Genomic DNA, 24,243 nt, shown 5'->3' on the forward strand with positions numbered 1-24,243 from the left:
TGAATAAGGGGAAAAAAGCTACTGTGAGATGTTGAAACCATTCTTCCAATAGTGAATATGTGACTAGAACTGGAGAGATTAGTGGCACTGTGTATTCACACACCTAATGTGACCAGAGACTTGAGTTCCACCAGGTGTTTGCTCCCTGTTTGCTTTGCAAAGCTGAGTTTTACCTTAGTGGTGGGCATGAAACATTAAGTTTTCTGGACTGGGGGATGGTTCAGTTAGTAAAGCACTTGCCTTGTAAGCATAAGGGCCTAAGTTTGCTCCCTAGAATTCATGTGCAGAAGCCAGGCATGATGGCACATACTTATGATTCCAATGCTGAGGTGGTGGACACAGGTGGATCCCTGTGCTTGATGACCCACTAGCCTAATGGCCAAGCCCCAAATCCCAGCAGTGACCTTGTTCAGAAAGCAAGCTGTATGGTACCTAAGGAAAGATACCTGAGGTTGACCTTTTGCCTTCCACCTGCACGTGCTCATTGGTGGCAACCCTCTCCTCAACCATCATACTTGGAAATCATCTTTTCCTTAAATAAGTGAAGCAACAGCATAGTATTTCAAAACAGGTGTTGAAAGAAATTAAGAATATTCAGTAAAAGAATAGCATTTTGCGCATTTTTTTTCGAGGTCTTAAGTAGAAAATAGGTAGGGACGGGGAACTAGGATTTCCTAGGTCAAAGCAAGCAACAATATCCATGCATTGTTTGCAAACAATGCAACACTGTCCAGAAGATACCATGGGATATCAGGGTTAGAGTGCTGTATTTGGTTAGAGCCCCACACAAAAGCAGCAGTATCCAGGGACCACCTGCACAGCCATCCAATCCCACGGACATTTCTAGTTGCCTCTGCCATCTTGTAACCCAACTGGCCATGCTATGATTGTAGAGACCCAGTCCTTCCAGCTTCTGTAACACTCTTCTCTCCAGACTCTTGTTACAGCTGTTCTTGGATAGGGCATTTCACCAGGAGACACATACTTATGATTCCAGGGAAGGCTCTGGAACCCATGGACCAAAATTATAGAAAATCAAAATCTATTGATATGACATGTTCACAGCTTCACAATCATGCCTTAAAATAAGCAAATGTTACTTCTGAATATCAAAATACCATCATCCTGAGAAACTGAAAAGCAAAACTTAAGCATTGGATTTCATATTCCTTAAAACAAGGTGACTTTCCATTATAATAAACATCTCTTCTATATCAGGAAAAACAATACAAACCCAAGACAAGATTTTCATTAGGAAAAAATATAGGGCTGGAGAGACTATGTATCAGTTCAAAGCACTTGTCACTATTTACAAAAGACCCAGGCTTGATCCCCAGAACCTACATGGCAAGTCAAAAAACAGCTATAACTCCATTTCCAGGGGATCTGATGCCCTCTTCTGACCTTTGTGAACACCAGGCACATACACAAATGAGACCATCAAAAGATTCTCTTTTGCTTGTCAATCTGAGTTAAATTTCCTCTGAAGTCCTAACCCTGTCTCCATATAGATTGTATCTCTGTGACTCTAATGATGTCTTAAATCAATGCTAAGAAATGGCTAGAAACACAGGAGTCCCTTTAAGTTCAGTATGCTCTCTCCCCTGCATGGATTTAAAATAAAACCACCACCATAAATAAAAAACAGTGGAACCAAAAGTCCAATTCTGAGCTTTTACTTCTATGGCTTCTATTGCCAGTTGTCCCTGGCTTCACTCCTCTGCAGTTGGTCTGATTGCCAGGTAGCCTTAGAGGTAGCAGTACTGCCACCTGTACTTTACTCTGTGACTGTACCCTCCCTCAGATTCAGAGAAAGGCCATATATAGATCACATTAGCCCCTTACCGAGTTGATGTCCAGACTGGGAACTTGAAGTGTCAAAGGGCTCGGAGCTGGCCTCAGGAGCACTTGGCTCCCATGATTCATTGTTCTCAGACAGCTCTGAATAGGCATCACCCAGCACCTTGTGAACTGCCACAGGTTCTCCATTTCCAGGGCCCTGATCCTCACTACTTGTATCTGCCACAGCCCGGGTCTCTTCACCCATTTTCTCAGCAAACCACTGCTTGACCTGCTGGGCACTCATCTGGGTCTTGTCGCAGAGGGTCTGCAAGTCCTCCTCACACAACATCTTGTGTGTCATGTAATAATCTTGCAGCAGCTCTCGGTTGCCAGGGGCTATGACCAGCAAACCCGGTGGGAAGTTGCCCCTCTTATAGTCTTCATACCACTTAAGCTGGCCATTCTTAAGGGCATACCTGCTATCTCCAAACCAGCGTACCACCTCTGGCCGGGGCAGCCCTGTTTGGGCCATGATGGAGTCATAGTCCTGGTTGCTTGGCCACTGTGTTTGGACAAAGAGCTGCCGAAGCAAGTGACGCTGCTGTGCGGTCTTTTTGTAGCTTACTTTGCTTGGCGGCTGTTCTACCAACTTGTTCAAACCATCTTCCTCAGGCTCACAGACACCCATCCCTGGAAGCTCACTCTTGCCACTGGCTTCAGTGACCCGCAGGTTCTTGAGGTTGATTTTGATGGGGCTGACCTTCCGCTCTGCCAAGGTGTGGCTAAAAAACATTTCAGAAGAGCCATTTTCACCAGGAACCCTCAGCTCACTGGCCAACTCTTCATTTCTACCCTCCTCCTCAGCACCCTCCTCCTCCTCCTTAGGCACATGCCCATCAGCCTTCTTTGTCTCCTCGGCATTCACCTTTTTCCGTCTCTCTGAGAACCAGCCATCAATTTCCCTTCGGGTCATTTTCGTTTCATTTCTCAGGCGGTCCAGCTCCTCCTCAGGAGGAAGTGGGTTTTGTGCAAAGCTGCTCTCTAGAACTCGCAGCTGCTCTGGGGCTCTCTCTTTGTATTTGGTTGGTGTGAAGTCTGGGGTCTGGTGCCAAGATTGTCGTTTGGTGGCAGGGTGACTTACTAGTGAGGTGGCTGTTGGGATACAGGTCACCTCTGGAACTTTCGATGACAGGGGAAAGGGCACCTCAGGCACAGAGTCAATGAGAACAGAGCCATGCTCTCCGGGCATCATGGCCCTGGAGCCCTTCAGGTTCCGGCAGTGATATCTCCGGTCACTGAACCACTTCCGTACCTCTCTGGTACTGAGGCCTGTCACTTTGGTCAGATGCTCTACTTCACTCTGCCCAGGAAACTGGTTCCGACAGAAGCTTCCTTTCAGAGCCGACAGCTGTTCATGGGACTTCTTATTTTTGTAGATGTTTGCATCAAGGAAAGCTTGGGAAGTTATGCTGGGGCATGCTGTGAGGAGTGACTGGGCTGCATTGACAACCTTCACAGCTGATGCTGTATTTGAACACACAGTGTTAATGGGTGCCACAGATGGCTTGGGAACAGATGCAGTTGTCAAGGGGAGAGACGAGCTTGATACTTGTAACCCATTGGCCATCAATGGTTGAGTGACCAACAGGCCCCCTGCTGTGCCCTCAGGCTGTCCCACAGCATGGCCTGGGAGAGCAGCCTGGATGAGATGCTGTACATTGCCAGCACTGGCAACAAGGGGTGTGTTTAGAACTGTGATTGTGGGCTGAGGCACAGACTGGATGACTGTATTGAACATTTTTTTCCTGGCATCTTCAATCTCCTCAGGAGACCAGCTGATTCCTTGCTTCAGCCTTTGGGCTGTGAACCAGATCTTAAGCTGTTCTTCTGGATACTTGGTCACCACAGTCAAATAGCAGAGCTCAGCTTTGGTTGGGTAGGGGAATTTGTGGAAGGAGTTCTTCAGAAAGCTGTTGGAGTCCATAGCTGCATTGTATGTTGGGATGCTGCTCAGGGGGATCATGACTTTTGGAAGGGCCTTGGATGTAGGCAGGGGTTGGTGGGTATGCTGCTGGGCATGTACTGGGGGCTGCTGCTGGAGGGACAGGAACTGTGCTATACCAGCTGGCAATACAGGTACTGTTCCTATCAGGGGCCCATTGGCAGCATGAGGGGGTTTTGTGGAATTAGCAGATGCCTGACTGACTGGAGCTGCCCCATTGATGAAAGTGTGGTCCCCCTCTTTAGCCTCTATGTCCCCCGCCAAAGCCTTAGGCAAGGCCTCACTCCCAGGCTGACTAGGAGCATTCTCTTTAAGCATATGGATTTTTTTGGCTTCAGCTTTGCCTTTCATTATCTTCATGATTGGAGTCTTGGTAATGATGATTTCAGTCCCTTCAGTAGTAGGCTCACCTGCGAGGACAGATGAGCTAGCATTCCCAGGGACACTCTGCTCCACTACTACATGATTGTCGGGCTTAGTCACAGTCCACAAAAAGCTGGCTTCCCCTGAGTGACACTTGGCATTATGCAGGGAAAGCCCTTCAGGGGTTTTTGCCAGGAAACTGCACCTTGTACATACAAAATTTGGGTCTTTATTAAAGTCCGTGTGCTCCGAGTTCATATGTCCTACAAAGTGGGTCACATCCTGGGACCTGAAATCACACTCCTTACAGGAATATACATAGCCATCCAAAGTCCTCCGGTGCCCATTTGCCAGGGCAGAGCCATCACTGCTGCTGGAGGTTGGGGCTGCCTCACTGCTGGCATCAGGTGCCTCTGAGGCAAGATCCTGCTGGGGACCTTCAGGCAGAGGTTCCACAGGCTGAGCCTCTGTGCTGGCACCTGGCAGCACCACAGTCTTAACTGGGATCATGCATGGGGTAGTGGACTTCCTCTTGCTGGCCATGGTGACAATCACTTCAGGTAACCAGCAGACAAGAAAGCCTTGTAGTACAAATTCCAGCTATTCCATGAGGGTCTGGGAAGTGCTTCTAAGGGCAGTTTTGTCAGTTATTTGCAGAAAGTCACTTTTTCTTATTAAGCCTGGGGAGAAAGAGAAAGAAAATATGATGAAGATCTTGCAGTCTCTGAATCTGTCTGTTTTTCAGGTTCCTAATCATATACCCACCGTTCACCTTCTATCTTGTGAGTCTTTTCACAAGAAGCTGGTGTGCTTTTTTGCTATAAATTGTAAGGTAGGAGCTCCTTGGTAGTTGTCCTGAGAATCAGCTTGGATGCTCAATACCATTTGATACATTTAAATTATACAGTTTTTCTTTGTTTGTCTCCCTATATCTTTGCATTAAATAACGCAGCTTATAGTAAAAAAGAGGGAGGGAAGGAAAACCATCTTTTTTGAGCCTAAAAATTAATTCTGACCAGTTTAGACTGAGAACAAAAGGCCCAGTGTAATTCCTATTTAAACATTTGGGCCAAAAAGGGTGTTTCTTTTCATAGTCTTCCCACATACAAGAACATGGCAACGCCTCTGTCTCCTCTGAACCAGGCCCAGAGACCAAGTCAGTTTTAGTGTGGATGCAGGCAGGGTGTGTAAGAGCCAGGCCTGTCTTTCCTGCTTGTTGCCCTACTGCCTGTATTCCCAACAATGGGGAAGCGGTATTTCCTCCATGTGCCTAGGACACTGTCACTTAGGTAAGCCAAGGATCAGAGAGTGCCCATACCCTAGTTTAGATGCAGCACTCAGGTGTGAGGCCTCGTCCTGGACTCAGAACTGCCTGCATGCTTGTTTTGTGCTTGTTTGCTATCTGTCATTTTTATTTCTGTTAATGTCTTTTTTGTTCTTAAAAACACTTTTAAATCTTTGATCTGTTTGAAAGTAAACCAAGAGATTTACTTCTATGTAAAATAACTATGATAGCTATTTCATAATACACCATAAAGGGTTTTTGCCCTGTGACCCCTGCCTATTCATTAACAGAGTCGGCCATCGAGGCCTCTTCTTGAGCCTCACTCTTAACTGTGGTATGCACTCTCTTATTCCCAAGTGCTTTCTCTTGAGTAAAGGACTGCTTATATCTATATTATATATTTTTTCTAAAACTTCAGCTTTTTGAATAAACATACACATCATCATCATTAAATTTCTTTTTAGTAAATATTCAAGCTATAATGAATAAGGGTATAGCGATTCTAATATTAAAATAAAATTAGTATCTATTTGGATTTGATATAAAATATAAAGAAAATTTAAATATCTTGATTAAAATTCTTAGAAAACAAACAAGGTAAGTTTTTGTTTTCTTTTTGGCTTCTAAATCTAGCCTGATGATCATAATGATAAAATAAACTGTTATTGGGCAAGGTTCCTTCCGGTCTGGGCCCAAGTGCTCAGCAGATGCCGGGCAGCAGCTCTGCCCCCAATCTCACAAAACCCAGAGGAAGTGGGCCTCCAAGGAGCTCTAACCTGGGCAGTATCTCAGGTAAGAAGACAGCAACACCCGCCCCAAACAGGGAGTAACTGGGACCCACGGGGACCCAGGAATTCCGGAGCACTGGTTCCTTCCTGTCTACACCTGAGCACTGAGCAGATCTTGGGCCCCAGCTCTAATCCCAATAGTAACACCCACCCCACACAGTTCTGAAACAACCAAGATAATAGGAAAGACAGGCTCTAGTCAGAGACAGAGCAGGTAGAACTAAGGAGATCCAGATAGTGAAAGGCAAGTGCAAGAACATAAGCATCAGCAACCCAGGGTACTTGGCATCATTAGATCCTAGTTCTCCCACACTAGAAAGTCCTGAATTCCCCATATCACTAGGAAAGCAAGATTCAGATTTAAAATCACTTCTAATGATGATGATAGAAGACTTTAAGAAGGACATATATAACACTCTCAAAGAATTTGAGAACACAGGTAAACAGGTAGAAGCCCTTAAAGAGGAAACACAAAAATCCCTTAAAGAATTACAAGAGAACACAACCAAACAGGTAAAGGAATTGAACAAAACCATCCAGGACATAAAAATAGAAGTAGAAACAATTAAAAAAAATAACAAAGGGAGACTACCCTGGAGATAGAAAACCTAGGGAAAAAAAAATCAGGAGTCACAGATGCAAGCATTGGCAACAGAATACAAGAGGTAGAAGAGAGAATCTCAGATGCAGAAGATACCATAGAAAATATTGACACAACTATCAAAGAAAACACAAAATGCAACATTTTTAACACAAAACATCCAGGAAATCAAGGACACAATGAGAAGACCAAACCTAAGGATAATAGGTATAGATGAGAGTGAAGATTCCCAACTTAAAGGGCCAAGAAATATCTTCAACAAAATTATAGAAGAAAACTTCCCTAACCTAAAGAACGAGATGCCCATAAACATACAAGAAGCCTACAGAATGCCAAATAGACTAGACCAGAAAAGAAATACCTCCCGTCACATAATAAAACACCAAATGCACAAAACAAAAACAAAAAACAAAACAAAACAAAAAAGAATATTAAATGCAGTAAGGGAAAAAGGCCAAGTAACATATTAAGGCAGACCTATCAGAATTACACCAGACTTCTCACCAGATACTATAAAAGTGAGAAGATCCTGGATAGATGTCATACAGACCCTAAGAGAACACAAATGCCAGCCCAGGCTACTATACCCAGCAAAACTCTCAATTCCCATAGATGGAGAAACCAAGATATTCCATGACAAAACCAAATTTACACAATATCTTTCCACAAACCCAGCATTACAAAGGATAATAGCGGGAAAGCTCCAATACAAGGAGGGAAATTATACCCTAGAAAGAGCAGGAAAGTAACCCTCTTGCAACAAATCCAAAAGAAGATAGCCACACAAAGATAATTCCACCTCTAATAACAAAAATAACAGGAAGCAACAATCACTGTTCCTTAATATCTCTGAACATCAATGGACTCAATTCCCCAATAAAAAGACATAGGCTAATGGACTAGTTAAGTAAACAGGACCCAGCATTTTGCTGCATACAGGAAACCCACCTCAGTGACAAAGACAGACACTACCTTAGAGTAAAAGGCTGGAAAACAATTTTTCAAGCAAATGGTCCTAAGAAACAAGCTGGAGTAGTCATTCTAAAATCTCCAGCCCGAGAACACAAAGGGAAGGACTCATGGCTCCACCTGTATAGGTAGTTGAGGGTGGCCTTGTCAGGCATCAGTGGAAGTGGAGGGCCTTGGTGCCTGAAAGTTTGCATTCCCTAGTGTTGGGGAATTCAAGAGCAGGGAGGTGAGAATGTGAGGATGGTGGGAGCACACCCTCACAGAAACTCCCAGAATTATATGGATTAGACATGACAGAGGCAGGCCACCAGAAGACTAGATTTCAGAATTCAAACAAAAAATTATCTTGATACTAAAATTTGTTTTGAGAATTGTATATTGCAGAATATACAGCCTTGGTGTATCTACTCATCAAACAAGCTGAGCAGACCTACTTGAACCTCTGATGTCCTAGAATTCCAGCTGGATGCAATGAAGACACAGCATCAGAGGTTTATCAATTTATTCCCCACCCCCACCCCTCTTCTAATATCTCAACGCCCATAATCAGCTTGAAGAAGTTAATGAAGAGTCAGCGCCCCTATTCCCTGGGCTTGGGGACAGAGGTGGTTAATACTGGGCTGTCTTTCTAGGGAAAAGTAGTGGTTTTGTTGGAACAGGGAGGAATAGCTAGGATTTATTGCATAGCCATAACCTATTGGTAGAAATCTGTATAATTGTTAATAGGCTGAAGTTATAATTTCTTAAATGGTACAAAATTTACTTTGATTTCAAATTTAAGGTTTTCATTGGTATGAGTTTCTTATTGATATAAAAGTGAGATTAATATTGTTACTCTCATAGGCATTGGGCCTATATAACACATTTAGGAATACAAGGCTTAGACCCAGTCCTCCTTTAACTTTTTTTTTTTAACTGATTTAAAATGGTTAGCCTGTGAGATAAGGGCCTATAGCAAATTCATGGCTCTGAGTTTATTGTTAGGGTGTTTTCTATATTTTATTTAGAAATAGCTGAGAGGAGTTTACAGACAACAGTCCAGATTGCCTTACATGGATAGTTGGTTTTCAAAACGTCAGAAGTCCACAGAATTGACATTACAAGAATTTTTGTATTAATGTTCATTTTGGTTAGAGACCTGTCTACTCCTGACAGCTTCCTGTCTTGGATTCTAAGAAGAAATTGAGCATCTTTGGAGTTACTCCAGTTGTGAGGAGACAGCCACTAGGCAAGAATTGCCTCTTTTCATCTACAGACAAAATACTGTCCATAAAAGGACACACTTGCAGAATAGTTGACTGATTATATCTGCCAAGACAGAGTAATCAGCCCTTAATAATTCTGTGTCACTAGGTCTGTCAGATGATCCTGGGCCAGAAGGCTGAAGATCGGATGCTCCAATGTTTTGTAGTATAGGGACTGTCCAGGTGTTCAGCGGTCTCTATAAATTAGAAGCTATGTTTTGTGGTTCCCATAATTTCAGTTAATTCAGTCATTCTGAATTTCTGACAGGGTTGAAGACTTATAGTCTCATAGTCAATACTGACTATTTGAGAGAAAAGATTTGAGATGATGGTTTTCAGCTGACATCAATTCTAAAGCCAAGAAATAAGCCAGGTTCAGAACTAAGTCTTTTTAGTTAGGAGATATGACAGAGGTTCTGGTTAGTCAACAAAATGATGGACTGGGTATTAGGTCTATCTTGTACCTTACTGACACAAATTGGTATAGTTATGCTCTAATTGTATTTTGAGAGAAAAGTTTTATTTTAACAGGAAGGGTGATATGTAGGAGGCGCTAAGGTGGAAGAGTAAGGAGAGGAAGAGGAGGAGTAAGGAAAGGAGGAGGAGGAAAGGTGAAGCTAGGAGATGAGAGAGAGAGAGAGAGAGAGAGAGAGAGAGAGAGAGAGAGAGAGAGAGAGAGGAGGCGGGACATGGAGGTGGATGTTCGCATGTCTCTGACAGTCAAAGATAGTTGGTATATCTAGGTTGGGTATTGGGTTACACTTCTGATTGTATGGGCATTTTGTTATTGAATATTACCAAACTTATAAAGCCTTTGATTAACATTTTTAAAAAAGTTACTAACAAAAAAAAGAAGAAAAATCAACACAGAATCCTATGCTATAGCATCCTATATATAGGGTACTATATTACATAGTATCTATTACTATATTACATACTAATAGATTACTATATTACATAGTATCTATAGTAAAATGGTATTATGAAAGTATGTTATTAATCTAGACTTTTGAAAATAAGTAACTGTCAAAATATAATCCAATTAATGTAGCCCTTTTGTTAAAAATAAAAAATATATATGTGAAAAAAACCTGTTATTAAAAAGGCTGTCATATGATAAATGCACATCCAGATCTAACCACCAGTCACTGCTTCTACTACCGCCTACCAGTGTCAGGGACAAATTTACTGAATTTAATTTTAAAGACATAAATGGTAAAGTGAAGTTTTAAAAAATAAAACTACCTAATAATAGGCAGTTTTCAGTGTCTAAATATACATTTGCAACCAAAATGAGCATTTATATATCCATATATATTTCTGTTTCCTCACATAATTGAACATATATTCACTGCATGGCTTTCATAATTGAAATGTTTACTGTCTAATCATGTACTTCAGTGGATTTAACTCTACTGAATCCTGTTTAATGTTACATAAGCTTCAACTATCCAATTTAAGGGTCACAATACAAGAACTCTGCCCATACAGGGTATTTTTTTCTATAGGTTATTTCCCAAGGATAAGTGTACAGAAATAAGTCTATTAGCCTAAAGTACATAATTTCTAAATACCTTTAAATATAATTAGCAAATTCTTTGAAATAAGTGCTTTATAATGCAAACATAAGAATAGCACACAGTTACAGTCCTCTAGTGAGCACATCAGCTTATTGGATAAATCATGAAAGATCTCAGATAGAATAAAAGTGCAAGAAGAAAACAACAGATCAACTGGGCTTCACCAAAAGTAAAGCTGGACTTCGAAGTTCACTTTCAAAATGACAAAATGGGGCTGGAGTTGAAGATAGAGTTAGAAAGCTTTCTTGATATGCACGAGGAGCTGATCTTGAGCTACAGCACAAAAATGGGCTTTAAAAATCATCTGATAAGATGTACCTAGAATATATATGAAGATACTTTACAACTTAAGAATACAATTTACTTAAAAATGAGTAGAGGATTTGTTCAGACATTTCCTCTAAGTCATACAAATGGATAATAAGTACATTTTAAAGTGTTTTAAACTTTGCCAGACATGGTAGCACACACCTTTAATCCCAGCACTTGGGAAGTAGAGGCAGGCAGATCTCTGTGAGTTTAAGGCCTGCCTAGTTTACATAGTAGGTTCCAGGACAGCCAGAACTACATAGTGAGACCCTGTCTCAAAAAACAAAAAATAAAAATAAATAATAAAACAAAAAGTACCAACATCATTGGTAGCCAAGGAAACAAATCAAAACTATAATGATATTCCTCTGCACCCCATCAGGAGAGATGCAGTCACATGGCAGAGAACAAATTCTGACAAGAATGTGGCAAAATTGAAGCTTTCACTGTTTCTGGTATGTGAAACAGTATGTGAAATGAACAAAAGATTTTGGCAGTGGATCAAGAAGCTACTACATACATGGTTATCAAATACACCCAGTAATTCTACTCCTGGACAGATGCAAAACAGAATGAAAATGTGTGTGTGTGTGTGTGTGTGTGTGTGTGTGTGTGTGTATGCATATGGGGGGGGGGCAGAAAGTCAAGAAGCTACTACAGCTACTATATGCTATATGCATAGTTACCAAATATACCCAGTAATTCTTCTATTCCTGGACAGATGCAAAACAGAATGAAAATGTGCGTGTGTGTGTGTGTGTGTGTGTGTGTGTGTGTGTGTATGTGTGAGAGAGAGAGAGACAGAGACAGAGACAGATGACAGACAGAGACAGAGAGATGAGATAGAGAGACAGAGAGGCCAGAAAGTTACAGCCTTTAGTTCTATAGAAAAGGGTCATCACTCACATGTTTAAATTTATAATTTAGGTGAGAATTTTGTGACATAGTCTGTTACTTATGTCTACCTGGAATAAGGGTGAATGGCAGTGTCTGTAAGCATCATGCTTGGAAGGAGAGAGAAAAGAAAGATGGAGAGCCACTAACTGGAAGACACATTACCAGCTAGAAGAGAGCTAGGGCTCACCACAAGCCCAGACCACCAGCGGAACTCATTAGCAGATAATGCAGGACCCTTGCTACTATGGCACAAATGCAAAAGCACAGGGCCAGTGCTGGTATTTGTGATAAGGACTGGGTTTCACTGAGCAACAGAGAAATAATGTCTCCAGTATTTTATTTACAAAAGCTAAGAAGTGGCCCAAGTAGAGGAAAGTACATGTGTGCACATAGGTGCATGGGTGTGTGTATGTGTGTGTAGGCCTAACGTTGACATTAGATGACTTCTTTGACCACTTTCTACATTATATTCTGAGGCAGGGTCACTTACTGAACCTGGAAATTGTTTTGGTTAAGTCTGGCTAGCCAGTTTGCTCTACAGATACAGACTCTGCCTCCTGTATGATGATATTACAGGCACCAGCCACACTCACCCAGCTTTCATGTGGACTCTGGAGATTTGAACTCTGGTCTTCAAGCTTGCATGACAAGGTTTTACCCACCAATAAGAAATTTGAGTAAGATGTGTTGCTATATTAACAACATAAATCATAAACTTTCCCATATGACAAAAGTGACCAGTTAGAGAAATGAAGGAAGGAAAAGTCAATTCATACTAATAGTCAAAGCTCTAAAATCTTTAACAATAACCACAAAGCTTTAATAAAAACAACAGATAAAAAGAAATAAAAAGAAAGAAAAGAAAATCTAGTAAGAGCCAGAGTGTATTCTTGAAAGTAAAGACTTAGAACTACAATGATATCAGGACTTTCCAGATTAATGTTTGATTTCAGTGGGATTCAAATCAGTCAAGATGCCACCATGTTGATGGTATAATCTAGGTGGCCAGTATGTGGATGCTCCCCCTTTATCTTTTAATTTTCCTCTTTGTTTGAAACTTTATTTTTAGAAGTGTTGGAGAGAAATGTCCTAAGCATTTTTTTCATGGGATTTGACAAGACTGAATTTGAACTGTCCTTTCAAGAGGAAAGGTAAAAAAAAAAAAAAAACTTTATATTTTTGAAACAGAATAGTGAAAGGAGGTTGTTTTTGCCAGAAACCAAACTTTAAAACTGAATGATTGAAGAGACATGTCACAATAGATGAAGGGATCATTCTGTGACAATGACGGTCAGTCTTGATGGCTACTTTCAAGGGACTGAAGAAATACCTAAGACATTAATGAAACAAGCAAATCCCTGAGAGTCTGGTGGTATTTCCAGAAAAGATTAACTAAGCAGGGAAATACCATCCCACAGGTGGAGAGAGGCGACATCGAGCAGCAGCAACCCTCTTCCGATGCCTGGCCACAGGATGTGCACTGCTGTGTTCCTCTACTAGTCCTTCAAGTGGACTCACACCTCCAACACATGGAGAAAAGCAGCTAACACTTCCTTTCTTTTAAGCTGTTTCTTCCAGACTTTTGTCATAGCAAAGAAAGGCTAACAGATACATTTTATGTACATGGATTTTTATTCTTTTATTGTTTAACTTGAAATGTCTGTGTCTCTCTACGTGTATTCACATATGTGTGTGGGTACCCAAAGACACCAGAAGAGGACACTGGATACCCTGGAGCTGGAGTTATAAGAGGTTGTGAACCATTTGATATGAATGCTGGGAACCAACATTGGATCCTTGGAAAAAAAAGCTAACACTCTTAACCTCTGACATCTCTCCAGGCCCTAAGTTACAGAGTAAATGAGCCCTGTTGGGCAGAATCAAAGGATTACAATTGGTGGCCATTGGTAGCAGAGGCTAGCATTGTCAACTACTGCCATAAACATTCGACAAATTCAAGCATCCAAATCAAGAGATGTGTGAAACATGAGATAAAGTACACACAAGAGGGGTCAATGTGCACTGACAGCACCTCTGGTTAGAAAAAGAAGTCCAGCTGTAAGTAAGCATGTAAAGAAACAATCCTACTCCTTAAATCAAGAGCCCTTATTGTCTTCTAGGCTGTCATGTTTCTTGCCTGTACCTGCTGGCAAAAAGAAGATGGCAGCTACAGGCATCTGTGACAGCTGTAAGCACCAGAGGGCTTGCTCTAGAGCCCTGTTTCCTGTACTTTCCTTTCTTTAGAGAAGATGGCTCACTTATGCTATGATCCTTTCTTCTCAACCAAGCAATAATTAGGTCATCAAAATGACACTGCTGGCTAGGTGTGGTGGCATACACCTTTAATCCCAGTAGAGTATCTCTATTAGTTACAAATCTTTACATAGGGAGTTTCTGGAGAGAGAGAGAGAGAGAGAGAGAGAGAGAGAGAGAGAGAGAGAGAGAGAGAGAGAGAGAGAGAGAGAGAGAGAGAGAGGAAGAGGAAGAAGAGGAAGAAGAAGAGGAGGAGGAAGAAGAGAGAAAGAAATATTATGTTTTTCTGAACAAGCTCTAGCCAGACAAAAAATCTCAGCTCAGAGAAAGGAAAGTGAGCACAGATTCCCACCCTTAACCAAGGAGCTATTTGACTGCTACATGCTCTAGGGAAAAATCAGCACTCTAATGAAGTGACACTGGATACAGCAACCACACTACAGAGGAGGCCCTATGCTCAGGAGTAGTTGGCCAACACAACACAGATTCCATAGTTTGTTTTTGTGTGCTCTTTTGTTTGTTTTGTATTTTTTGCCCTTTGAACTTTTTTTTTTGATATTTTTTAGAGAGAGAGTGAGAAAGAACAGGATACTGGGTGGGTAGGGAGGTGAAGAAGTTATGTAAGGAACTGGGAGAGGGAAAGAATATGATTAAAATACACTGTATAAAAATTTGAAAGAATAAAAGATATTCTTAAAATTATAGTGCTTCAAAATGTGCTTATGTGGCCAGTGAGATGGCTCAGCAAGTAAAAGCATCTGTGACTGAACCTGATGACTTCAGTGCGCTCCTCAGGACTCACACTGTAGCAAGACAGTACTTGTCCTCTGACCTCCACGTACGAGGCATGGTGTGCTCACACAATACACTTCAATTTTTGTTTTGGGGCTTTTTTTAAAAAAGATTTATTTATTTTTCATGTATGAATGTTTTGTCTGCTTGTATATATGTGCAGGATTTAGGCATGGTATGAGTCCCCATGTGAATGCTAGGACTCAAACCTGGGCCCTGTGCAATAACAGCCAGTACTCTTAACCTCTGAGCCATCTTTCCAGCCCCAATTCAAATGTTCTTGGTTTTATTTTAATGGCAAGCAAGAGAACAATAACAAGGGGACAGAATTCAGGCTTTTAGAGTAAGTGCTATGCTCAAACTAAATTTAAAAATTCATTTGCAAATGACCTGCATCTTATTTGGATCCTAATTCTAAATAAACTAAGAACAAAAAGCCATTAAAAAAAAAAAAAAACTATTAGGGAAACAAACGTGTTGGCATTTTAGATTATTATCACACTGAAAAACAATAAAAACACCCAAACTCAGTGGTTTAAAGAAAACAATGTCTCATGATTCTGAGTAGCTTTAGCTGGGAGATTCTTTGCTCAGGGTTGGGAAGCTAGAGACCAGGATATGGCTTCTCTCCTATATCTGTCACACCCTGGCTGGGATCGTTGGGACAGGACTCACTCTTCTCCTTACATGGCAGCTTAGGCCTTCTCCCTGTATGGCAGTAAAGAATAGTGAGACTACTTATGCAGTGGATGACTTCCAAGACAGGAAGTTGCCAGCCACCTTAGGAGTTAGATCTGGAACTGCCAGTATTATTTTTGACATATTCCACTGGTCAAAAATAAGTTATAAGGCCAATCACATATAAAGAGTATGGAAAACAGATTTCCCCCTCCCCCGCGAACCAGGGATTTTCCATACTAGAAGCAAAGGTAGTATTTTTTTAGCCCACCTATCAAAAATGGAGATTATATAGCATTAAAGAATTACTTATTATCTTTGTATTTAACACTAGCATTTCAGTTATGTCAAAACAAAAGTTCCAAATTGGTTAGCATGACACAGAAATATTTATGAACAAAACAACTCATGATATAGTAATTATCTGGATGATGAAAGAATCACAAGAAAAAAATGGGGACTGGGTAAAAATTTAAAAATGTGGTAATTCTACTGCATATATCTCATATTCATAAATAAAAACAAAATCTGACATAAAAGGGTGTATGATAAAGCCTTTATAGCAACTTCTAAAAAGTGTTTTGTTTTAAATGTTTATCTTTCCTTTCTTGGAAATTACTAACTTTGAATGTGACAGCCAGATACTGCCACCCACCTTCCTACTGCTCAAGCCAACCTTAAACAACTATCTTTCTGGGAATTTTCCACCCCGATAGGAAAACTAAGCTAACGTCAATTCTACCACTCAAAAGGCTCTTATCTTTCTCAGCTCAATTCTCAATGCACCTAGGGGATTACTCATGCTTCCCACCCTCTTTTAACACAGAGAAGTTACTAAGCAAGGAGGAGGACAGATGTGCCCAACACAGCAGATCCTCATTCTGTTTTCCCTTAGGCTACATTTACCCAGGATATCTACTACATAGTCCTTTTAGTTTCACATTCCCTTATAGATGGCTCAAAGAGTTTACAATTATTCCAGTGGGTTTGGTGGGTAGTAGTCATTCTTCTTCTCATCTTTTTCTTTATTCTACTTTATGTCTCATTCTTTCTCCTCCCCCCTTTTTTTCTTTTGAGACAGGGTTTCCCTGTGTAACAGCCCTACCTGTCCTAGAACTCATTCTGTAAACCAGGGTGGCCTCAAATTCACAGAGATCTGCCTGCCTCTGCCTCCTGTGTGCTGAGATTAAAGACATGTACCACCGCTGCCTGGCTCTACTTTTCTTTCTTTAAAAGGATTAAAAGGGATTACTATTGCTGTGATGAAACACCATAACCAAATGCAACTTGGAGAGGAAAGGGTTTGTTTGGCTCACATTTCCACATTGTAGTCCACTACTGAAGGACATCTGGACAGAAACTCAAACAGGGTAGGAACCTGGAAACAGGAATTAATACAGAGACCATGAGGGGTGCTGCTTACTACTGTAGGCTTGCTCATCATGGCTTGCTCAGACTGCTTTCTTATAGCACCCAGGACCACCAGGGACAGCACCACCCACAATAGGCTGGGCCCTCCCATATCAATTGCTAATTAAGAAAATGCCTTACAGGCTTGCTTAAAGCCTACACTTATAGAGAAACCTTCTTAGTTGAGGCTCCCTTCTGTCTGATGACTCCAGCTGTGTCAACCTCTCTTAAAACCAGCCAGCACAAAGGGCATATCAATGTTAGAATGATTCTTACTTTTTTTCTCATGGTCATATGAGTGGCTGTGGTCCAACAAGATGACTTAGTAGGTAAGGGAGCTTGCTGCCAAGCCTGACATGTTCTATATCTGGTACCAACATAGTAGAAGAAGAAAATGACTCCCACAGAATGTCTTCTGGCCTCCATTTGTATATTGTGGCATGTGTGCCCATGCACAGAAAAAATACAATAATAATGATATAAAACAATAAAAAAGAAGATAAGCTGCGTTGTTCCTGTTGCATCTAATAGATATCTGTCACTGTGGGATAGAATGAGTAGATCAAGGTGAGTCAGCAGCACTCACAAAGGACAGCACACATAGGAAGTCATCTTCCATCAGGAGTGTGTGTAGTTAGGACTGTGGTAATATAGCAGATCTGCTGGTTGGAGTAGTCAGAGTTCTGTTGAAAATAAAGAGCTTACACAAAATTCAAATCTGTCTAACCCCAATGTCTGTCAGTGGTAAAGAATGTCAGAGCCCAGAGCTGGGCTAGTTTAACCCCAAGTTGTTTATAGGTCTCAATACTTTCTGCATTTAAACTCATAATTCAATTGAGGGCTCAGGGCTAAGGCTCTCTGCTTTAACCCCTCAAACAGTTCTTGTTTCTGACAAATCACCAATAGAAATAGCCTGCTCCACTCAGATGTTATCACTTCTAAAGTGAATGCTACATTATTCTTCAAGCTCAGAAGGGCAAGCATGTTATAAACACAGAGGTCCCAGAATAAGAGGTACTTGAAAGACTCAGTTTAGCCAGCCACCTCTGTATGAGGGTCCTTCAAATGCACCACTGCTTGGTGCATTAGAACAGTCATTGTCCTAGCATCTCCAGAGACAAAGAGCTCAACACTTAGCACCAATGGAAAGGGTTTTAGAATAGTATTGTATAGTGGGGACACATACAAATACCTTCATGTAGGTTAGATTTGTTAAGTTTATGCCATCTCTGAACTAAAGAAGCCAATAGTCTTCTGTGGTTATTTGGACCATTAATATTCTTGGAGCTTGTTTTCCTAGACACATTGGAATTCTACCTAAGGTTAGGTGTAACCAATGAAATGTCAGAAAATGTGTTCCATCCAAGGGGCCCTTTCAGGAAAGTATCTGCTTTGTTTCAGTATTTACTCTTGGGCCTGTTCATTGGCACTGTCTCAGAGAGTCCTACTACTCACCCAGTCCTAAAAGAAGAGCTGGGAGATGGGCACACAGCTAGCTCAATGGTAAAGCACTTGTCTCACATGTACATGGACCTGTTTTCAATCCCCAGCACTGGGGTATCAGCTAGGACATGAAGTGAGCCATCTTGTGTATGTGGGGAAGCATATTCCAGGAAGAAACAGCAGCTGGCACTAGGTGTTGAAATGGTGGCAGAGTTAGAGAGAGGGCAGGAGGAGACAGATTAAAGAGCTGTGGGGGTGGGACAGTGCAGACACACAATGTTAAAATTTCTCTGAGACAAGCAATCCAAAGGAGGACTTCAAATACAGGGCTCACAGGATCTGCCTTATGTTTAGTTCAGCATGGCTCCACTGGCTGTACTGAGAACAAACTTGGAAAAGTCAGAGGCTGCACAGGGGCATCTATCAGGATATGAAAGAAGTCCAGGCAGGAGATGACAGTGGCGGCATCAGGCTGGGAGAAACTGAGGCAATGAGGGGTAGCTGGTTCTGAAAACTCTTTTGAAAGTACAGGGTATGTGTGCTGTGTCCATGTGAATGGAGACAGACTTCAACTTGGTGAGTAAGTGTTGGGCAAATCTGCAGCATCGGACAGTGGCTGGGTCGCTGGGACGTCCTCAATGCCGGTCACACGACACGACGACACGACGGCAGGCGGGTCCCCATACATGAGAAGGTCCAGGGTTCCAAAGGCTGGAAACTTGACAGCAGGCCCCAGAAGACACGTGGAGTCCATGGGTTTAAAAGTTTAATGTTCATGGCATGGTAGTTGGGTCTGGATGTGTACGCCCCCCAGTAAAAGTCCGGGGGAGCTGGCTTAAATAGGGAGGGGGAAAGAGGAGGAACTGGGAAGGAATAACTTAATTTAGTTATGCCCCCCCCCTTTAGGTAACTCATGAATGTAGCCACGCCCTCTACCTGTAGTTGTAGATGGTGACACAAAACCTCTCTGGGAGGAGATACTGAGCCAAACATGTCTGTAAGGTGCAGGTTAAAGAGAGATGTGGACCACATGGAGGAGTCTGGAATCCGGGGGCATGGGGAGATATATGCCGTCCCTCACTGGCCATGTCCCTCACAGGCCATGGTCCTTTTGGGTCTCCGGCTATCTCAAACCCAGTGCTCTACTGGGGAGACCAAACCATCTCTTCACGGCCCTACAAGTAAGATGATGGCATTACTATTAACTAAAACATATTTGGAACTAGAAAGCACCATGCAGAAAGCAAAAGGAGCCCTGAGCTGCTGATAGTGGGCATCTGTTCCAGGGGAAACTAGATAGAGCTGGTTTCCTCCCAAGTGTTTCAGGGAGCGAATGGATCAGACTGCTAATGAGCAGAGAGGCTGTGAAATGCCAATGTCCACAGTGAAAAAGACTCTAGTCTTTGCCAAACCCACTCAAACCCACAGAAAAAATACAGGAAGTGGGGTGAGACTTACGGGGCTAGGGTAGGGCTGGGAGTAAGGCTAGGGTGGAAGAAGAGGCAAGTGGCCAACACTTGTTCCATGGAGGTGTGAGAAAGCTGCTTTCAAAGTAAATGTGTTACTAGGAAACAGACTTGAATCCTAAATCTTGTTTCAAATACAAAAGTAAATTACTTTATTAAATTTAAACTAAAAAATTTTAAAGCATTATAAATGGTTTGTTCTGGATGTGGTTTTACTTCTGAAATTACATTTGTTTTGTTTTAATTGAAAATTTCCAGTGTAGGCCACATAGTTTTCAAGCTAAATAGTTTGCAGGCTGGCATGCTTTCAAGAATCTCTGAAGAACATTCATTTAGAAAAATAAAAACCCTCCCTGGCTCACCCTGCAAATCCAGCATCCCTCCTCCTCCTCCAGACTTAGTCCCATTGACAACTCTCTTCACTGACCTTACTACAAAGTCCACAAGATCAGACAAGACAGTACTTCATTCCATCACTGTGAGGAATACAGAGCTATCTGCTTTTCTTTTGCTTGCTTGGGGAAAACCAGAGACATCTGAGGTTGCATTCAGTGGGTAAGGCTTCAAAAACAGATACACTCACCCACAGTTTGTAAGATCCACTAAAACAAAAATGGAAATGCTCTCCTTTATTCAACTCAGCCACTCTGATATGGATAGGAGCGCAGCCTACTGATAAACTCACACATATATAAATATGTAATCCATGATCAGCACTGGGACAGCGACAGGTGAGAGACAGCCCAGTCACAATCACCGAACAGAGACAGTCAATCCAACTACAGCATATCTAGATAGTGGAATAACATGCACACATGAAAGATACAAAGGCACTACATTTATACTGCCATTAGCTAACCATTAGGCCCCAGTGACCCCCTAATTTTAGAAAAATATGAATACTCTATGCATTCAAAACAAAAAAAGTTAAATTTAACCAAATGCTAAAATGACACATTTCCCAGAACCTTTAGTTATTACAGAAAACAAGAAAGTAATAGGCTAGTGGGGTTGAGGCTGAGACCATTTGGATAGGTGACAGAGATGGTAAATCATATTCCTATATACCCCAAATATCTCAACACTGACAAACTTTTGGAGGTAGATGCTGTAGTGCTATGCATGGGCACTGCCCCTAAAGGATACAATACCCAAACACAACCTATGTTTGCCTCCAAGTTAAAGCCATAGCTCTAAGGGGACTCAGAAGCAGCCAATGTAGAGGAAGAGGGGAATGTGTGCAGCCCAGATGCCTTCCCAGATACACCTTCACATGGCTTGCTCTTCAGGCTCTTGTGAGTGTCACCAAGGCCCAGAGCTTATCACAACTGTGATGTTTGCTTTCTTAGTTAATCTCCCTTGTAGGCACAAAGTAAGTTAACTGTTTACTACACAACCAACAAGTTCTTTCTATATTTGACTTGCCTCATGGTTGAAGGTCATCATCTTACCCTTTAGTAACTGCCTGTGCAGTGTAAAAACCTTCAATTCATTCTGCAGTCTCCCTGGGGACCAGCTCTTTGAGCACATCCTATCACCAAACTATAACATCAATCCTTTGCATACATAAGAATTTGTGAGCATCTTTTCAAAATGAGGCAATTAGAAATGAAAGAAGTTTTCAGTTTGCAGCCCACCCAGAAGAGAAGTCAGTGGCAACTATGTCTACCATTGTACATCTCCTATGACTGCCCCCACATCTACGTTGAAGTCCTGTTTCATTTTTCTCTCTCAGAGGAGAAATCTAGCATGGAGACCCAGCAAGCTAAGGAAGCATTGCTGGACTGGGCACACAGGGATTATCTACCACAGGCCCTCTGGTCATTCAGGCAGACATTCCTAACTATTCCAAACTTTCTGTCCTTTCACTCTTCAAATTCTACCATGTCATACAATGCTTGTCATAGAATGATAGTTTTTAGTTATTAAACACATGGATAAATGGGATCTAGGCATGGGGTTAAGAATTCTAATACTGCAGGGAGAGGGAGAGAAGGAGGAGAAAAAGAAAGAGGAGGAAGAAGAGGAAAAGGAGGAGGAGGAAGAGGAAGAAGAGGAAGAGGAGGAGGTGGAGGAAAAAGAGAATACAGTATTACAATATAAAGGGACCTTGAGACAGCTGAGTGAAAAGAACCAGACATCAGAAAGCCAATAGTTTTTGTACCTAAGTAAGCCCTCTCCCTTTCTGTCTCCCTCTCCCTTTCTCTGTCTTTACTACCACCTCAACTCACCTCTCCCCATGCCCCAAATAAAACTCTATTCTATACTATACCTTCGTCTTGTGACTGGTACCTTAGGGAGAAGGGATGCCTCAGCACCCCCTTCCCTCACACCATACTGTGCCTCCATTAAACATATCTCTGACTTCTTTTTCTTTTTTTATAAAGCAAAACAAAACTCAAAAGTTAATTTTAAAATTTATTCTACTTGTCAAAAGAGGGAAGAAAGCTACTGAGCCCTTTCTTGCCTTCTCTGTTAAAGAAGCTCTAGTTCCTTTATCCAGAAAAAGGCAGTGCTCCTACAGAGAAAAATTGCAGGAGTACAGGCTTCAGTTCCCTGGAAGTAAAGGCCCGACACTAAAATACATGCTCACTTCTGGAGTAGTATTTTGAATGCTGTTAATAGCTCTTCAGGAAGTTACCATTTTTCCCCCTGATAGGCAATATTAAATGCCATTCACTGGGTTGATCAGCTTAAGAGCCAGGGCACATCTACAAAATCCACTTCTGATCTTACATCAAACTAACAGGCCCAACTGTACTTCATCAGTAAAGTTCCACATTTTCCCAGAACTCTTCACGATCATAGTCATGTTCAGCCTAATTTCCTGGGGGGCAGCAGACCAAGGCGCACAGAGTCAAAGGAGGCATTTTGGGGCTGCTGTATGCACTTGGCTCTGTCTTTGAGGACCTTAAGAGCACTGAAGTGGCTTCAGGGGAAGAGAAAGAGGCCTTGACACATAAGCCTTCTGTAGGCTACAAAGCAATAAAAAACAATCAAAACCCATAAACTAAAATTGGCTATATAGGTACTGTAATGGCTAGTTTTATGTGAATTTGACATAAGAGTCATCAGACAGAAGGGAGCCTCAACTAAGAAGGTGTCTCTATAAGAGTAGGCTTTAGGCAAGCCTGTAAGGCATTTTCTTAATTAGCAATTGATATGGGAGGGCCCAGCCTATTGTGGGTGGTGCTGTCCCTGGTGGTCCTGGGTGCTATAAGAAAGCAGTCTGAGCAAGCCATCATGAATAAGCCTACAGTAGTAAGCAGCACCCCTCATGGTCTCTGTATTAATTCCTGTTTCCAGGTTCCTACCCTGTTTGAGTTTCTGTCCAGATGTCCTTCAGTAGTGGACTACAATGTGGAAATGTGACCCAAGCAAACCCTTTCCTCTCCAAGTTGCATTTGGTCATGGTGTTTCATCACAGCAACAGTAATCCTTACTGATAAAGGTACAAAATCTAAGCCTTCAACAACTGTTTATTTAAATCACCTTCAAATCAGAAATGAATCATATACTTCTCCCTATTCTCATCTCAACCATTGTCCTACATGTACACATATGGGCACATGCACAAACACAAAGACACTCATCCAACACAACTCTTTGGACAGATACACACATAAATATTCACATACACACACGCGCACACACACACACACACACACACACACACACACACACACACACACACACAAATACACACACTCACCCAGACTCTTAGGTTAGTGTCTAGGTGAGTTAACTTTCTCAACAAAGTAGGATGCATTTATTTCCTTTCTATGAGACTGAATGTGCCTAAATCACAAGTTTCTACTGGGCATGGTAGCCCCACTTGTAACCCTAAACTTGGAAGGCACAGACAGGATGATCACAATTTTGAGGCTAGCCAGGGCTATACAATGATACCCTGTCTTAGAAAAAAATGGTTTCTAAGAATTTTTCTGAATTCTATGTTTTAAAATTTTATGTGAGGGGCTGAGGAGATGGCTCAGTGGATAAGAGCACTGGGTGCTCTAACAGAGGACCTTGGTTTGGTTCCCAGCACCCACATGGCATGTATGTTACATTGCCTGTAATGTAACTCTAGTTCCAGGGAATCTACTCTGGCATCTGGATTCCTCATTACCAGGCATGTATGTGGTGAGCATGTAGACATTCTCAAACACACAAAATGTAAATAAACCATTTTTAAAATCTGATATTGTATGTCTGCCTTACAAATCTGGCAAAGTTTATCTGTCTTTAAAAAAAAAAGGTCATTTTATTGGAATGTATTGGTTTGTTATTGTCTCTATGATAACCTCTAACAAAAAAAAAAAAATCATCTGACTTTACTTAAAATACTACTTAACTCCAATAAAACCCAGAAAACATTCCA

The 24,243-nt window shown here is 41.6% G+C and overlaps 1 protein-coding gene across 3 annotated transcripts in view; it reads right to left on the reverse strand.

Annotated features, from left to right (window-relative positions):
* Zhx3 (zinc fingers and homeoboxes 3) overlaps window positions 1–24,243 on the reverse strand; it is a 100,345-nt gene that overhangs the window by 6,619 nt on the left and 69,483 nt on the right. For all 3 annotated transcript variants that reach the window (XM_034494593.2, XM_076930160.1, XM_076930161.1), the window contains exon 3: window positions 1,846–4,827. In XM_034494593.2, the coding sequence (XP_034350484.1) occupies window positions 1,846–4,690 (2,845 nt within the window). In that variant the 5' untranslated portion in view covers window positions 4,691–4,827. The remainder of the gene's footprint in view (window positions 1–1,845; window positions 4,828–24,243) is intronic.

Source organism: Arvicanthis niloticus, chromosome 2, assembly GCF_011762505.2.
Source record: "Arvicanthis niloticus isolate mArvNil1 chromosome 2, mArvNil1.pat.X, whole genome shotgun sequence".
NCBI classification, from domain to species: domain Eukaryota; kingdom Metazoa; phylum Chordata; class Mammalia; order Rodentia; family Muridae; genus Arvicanthis; species Arvicanthis niloticus.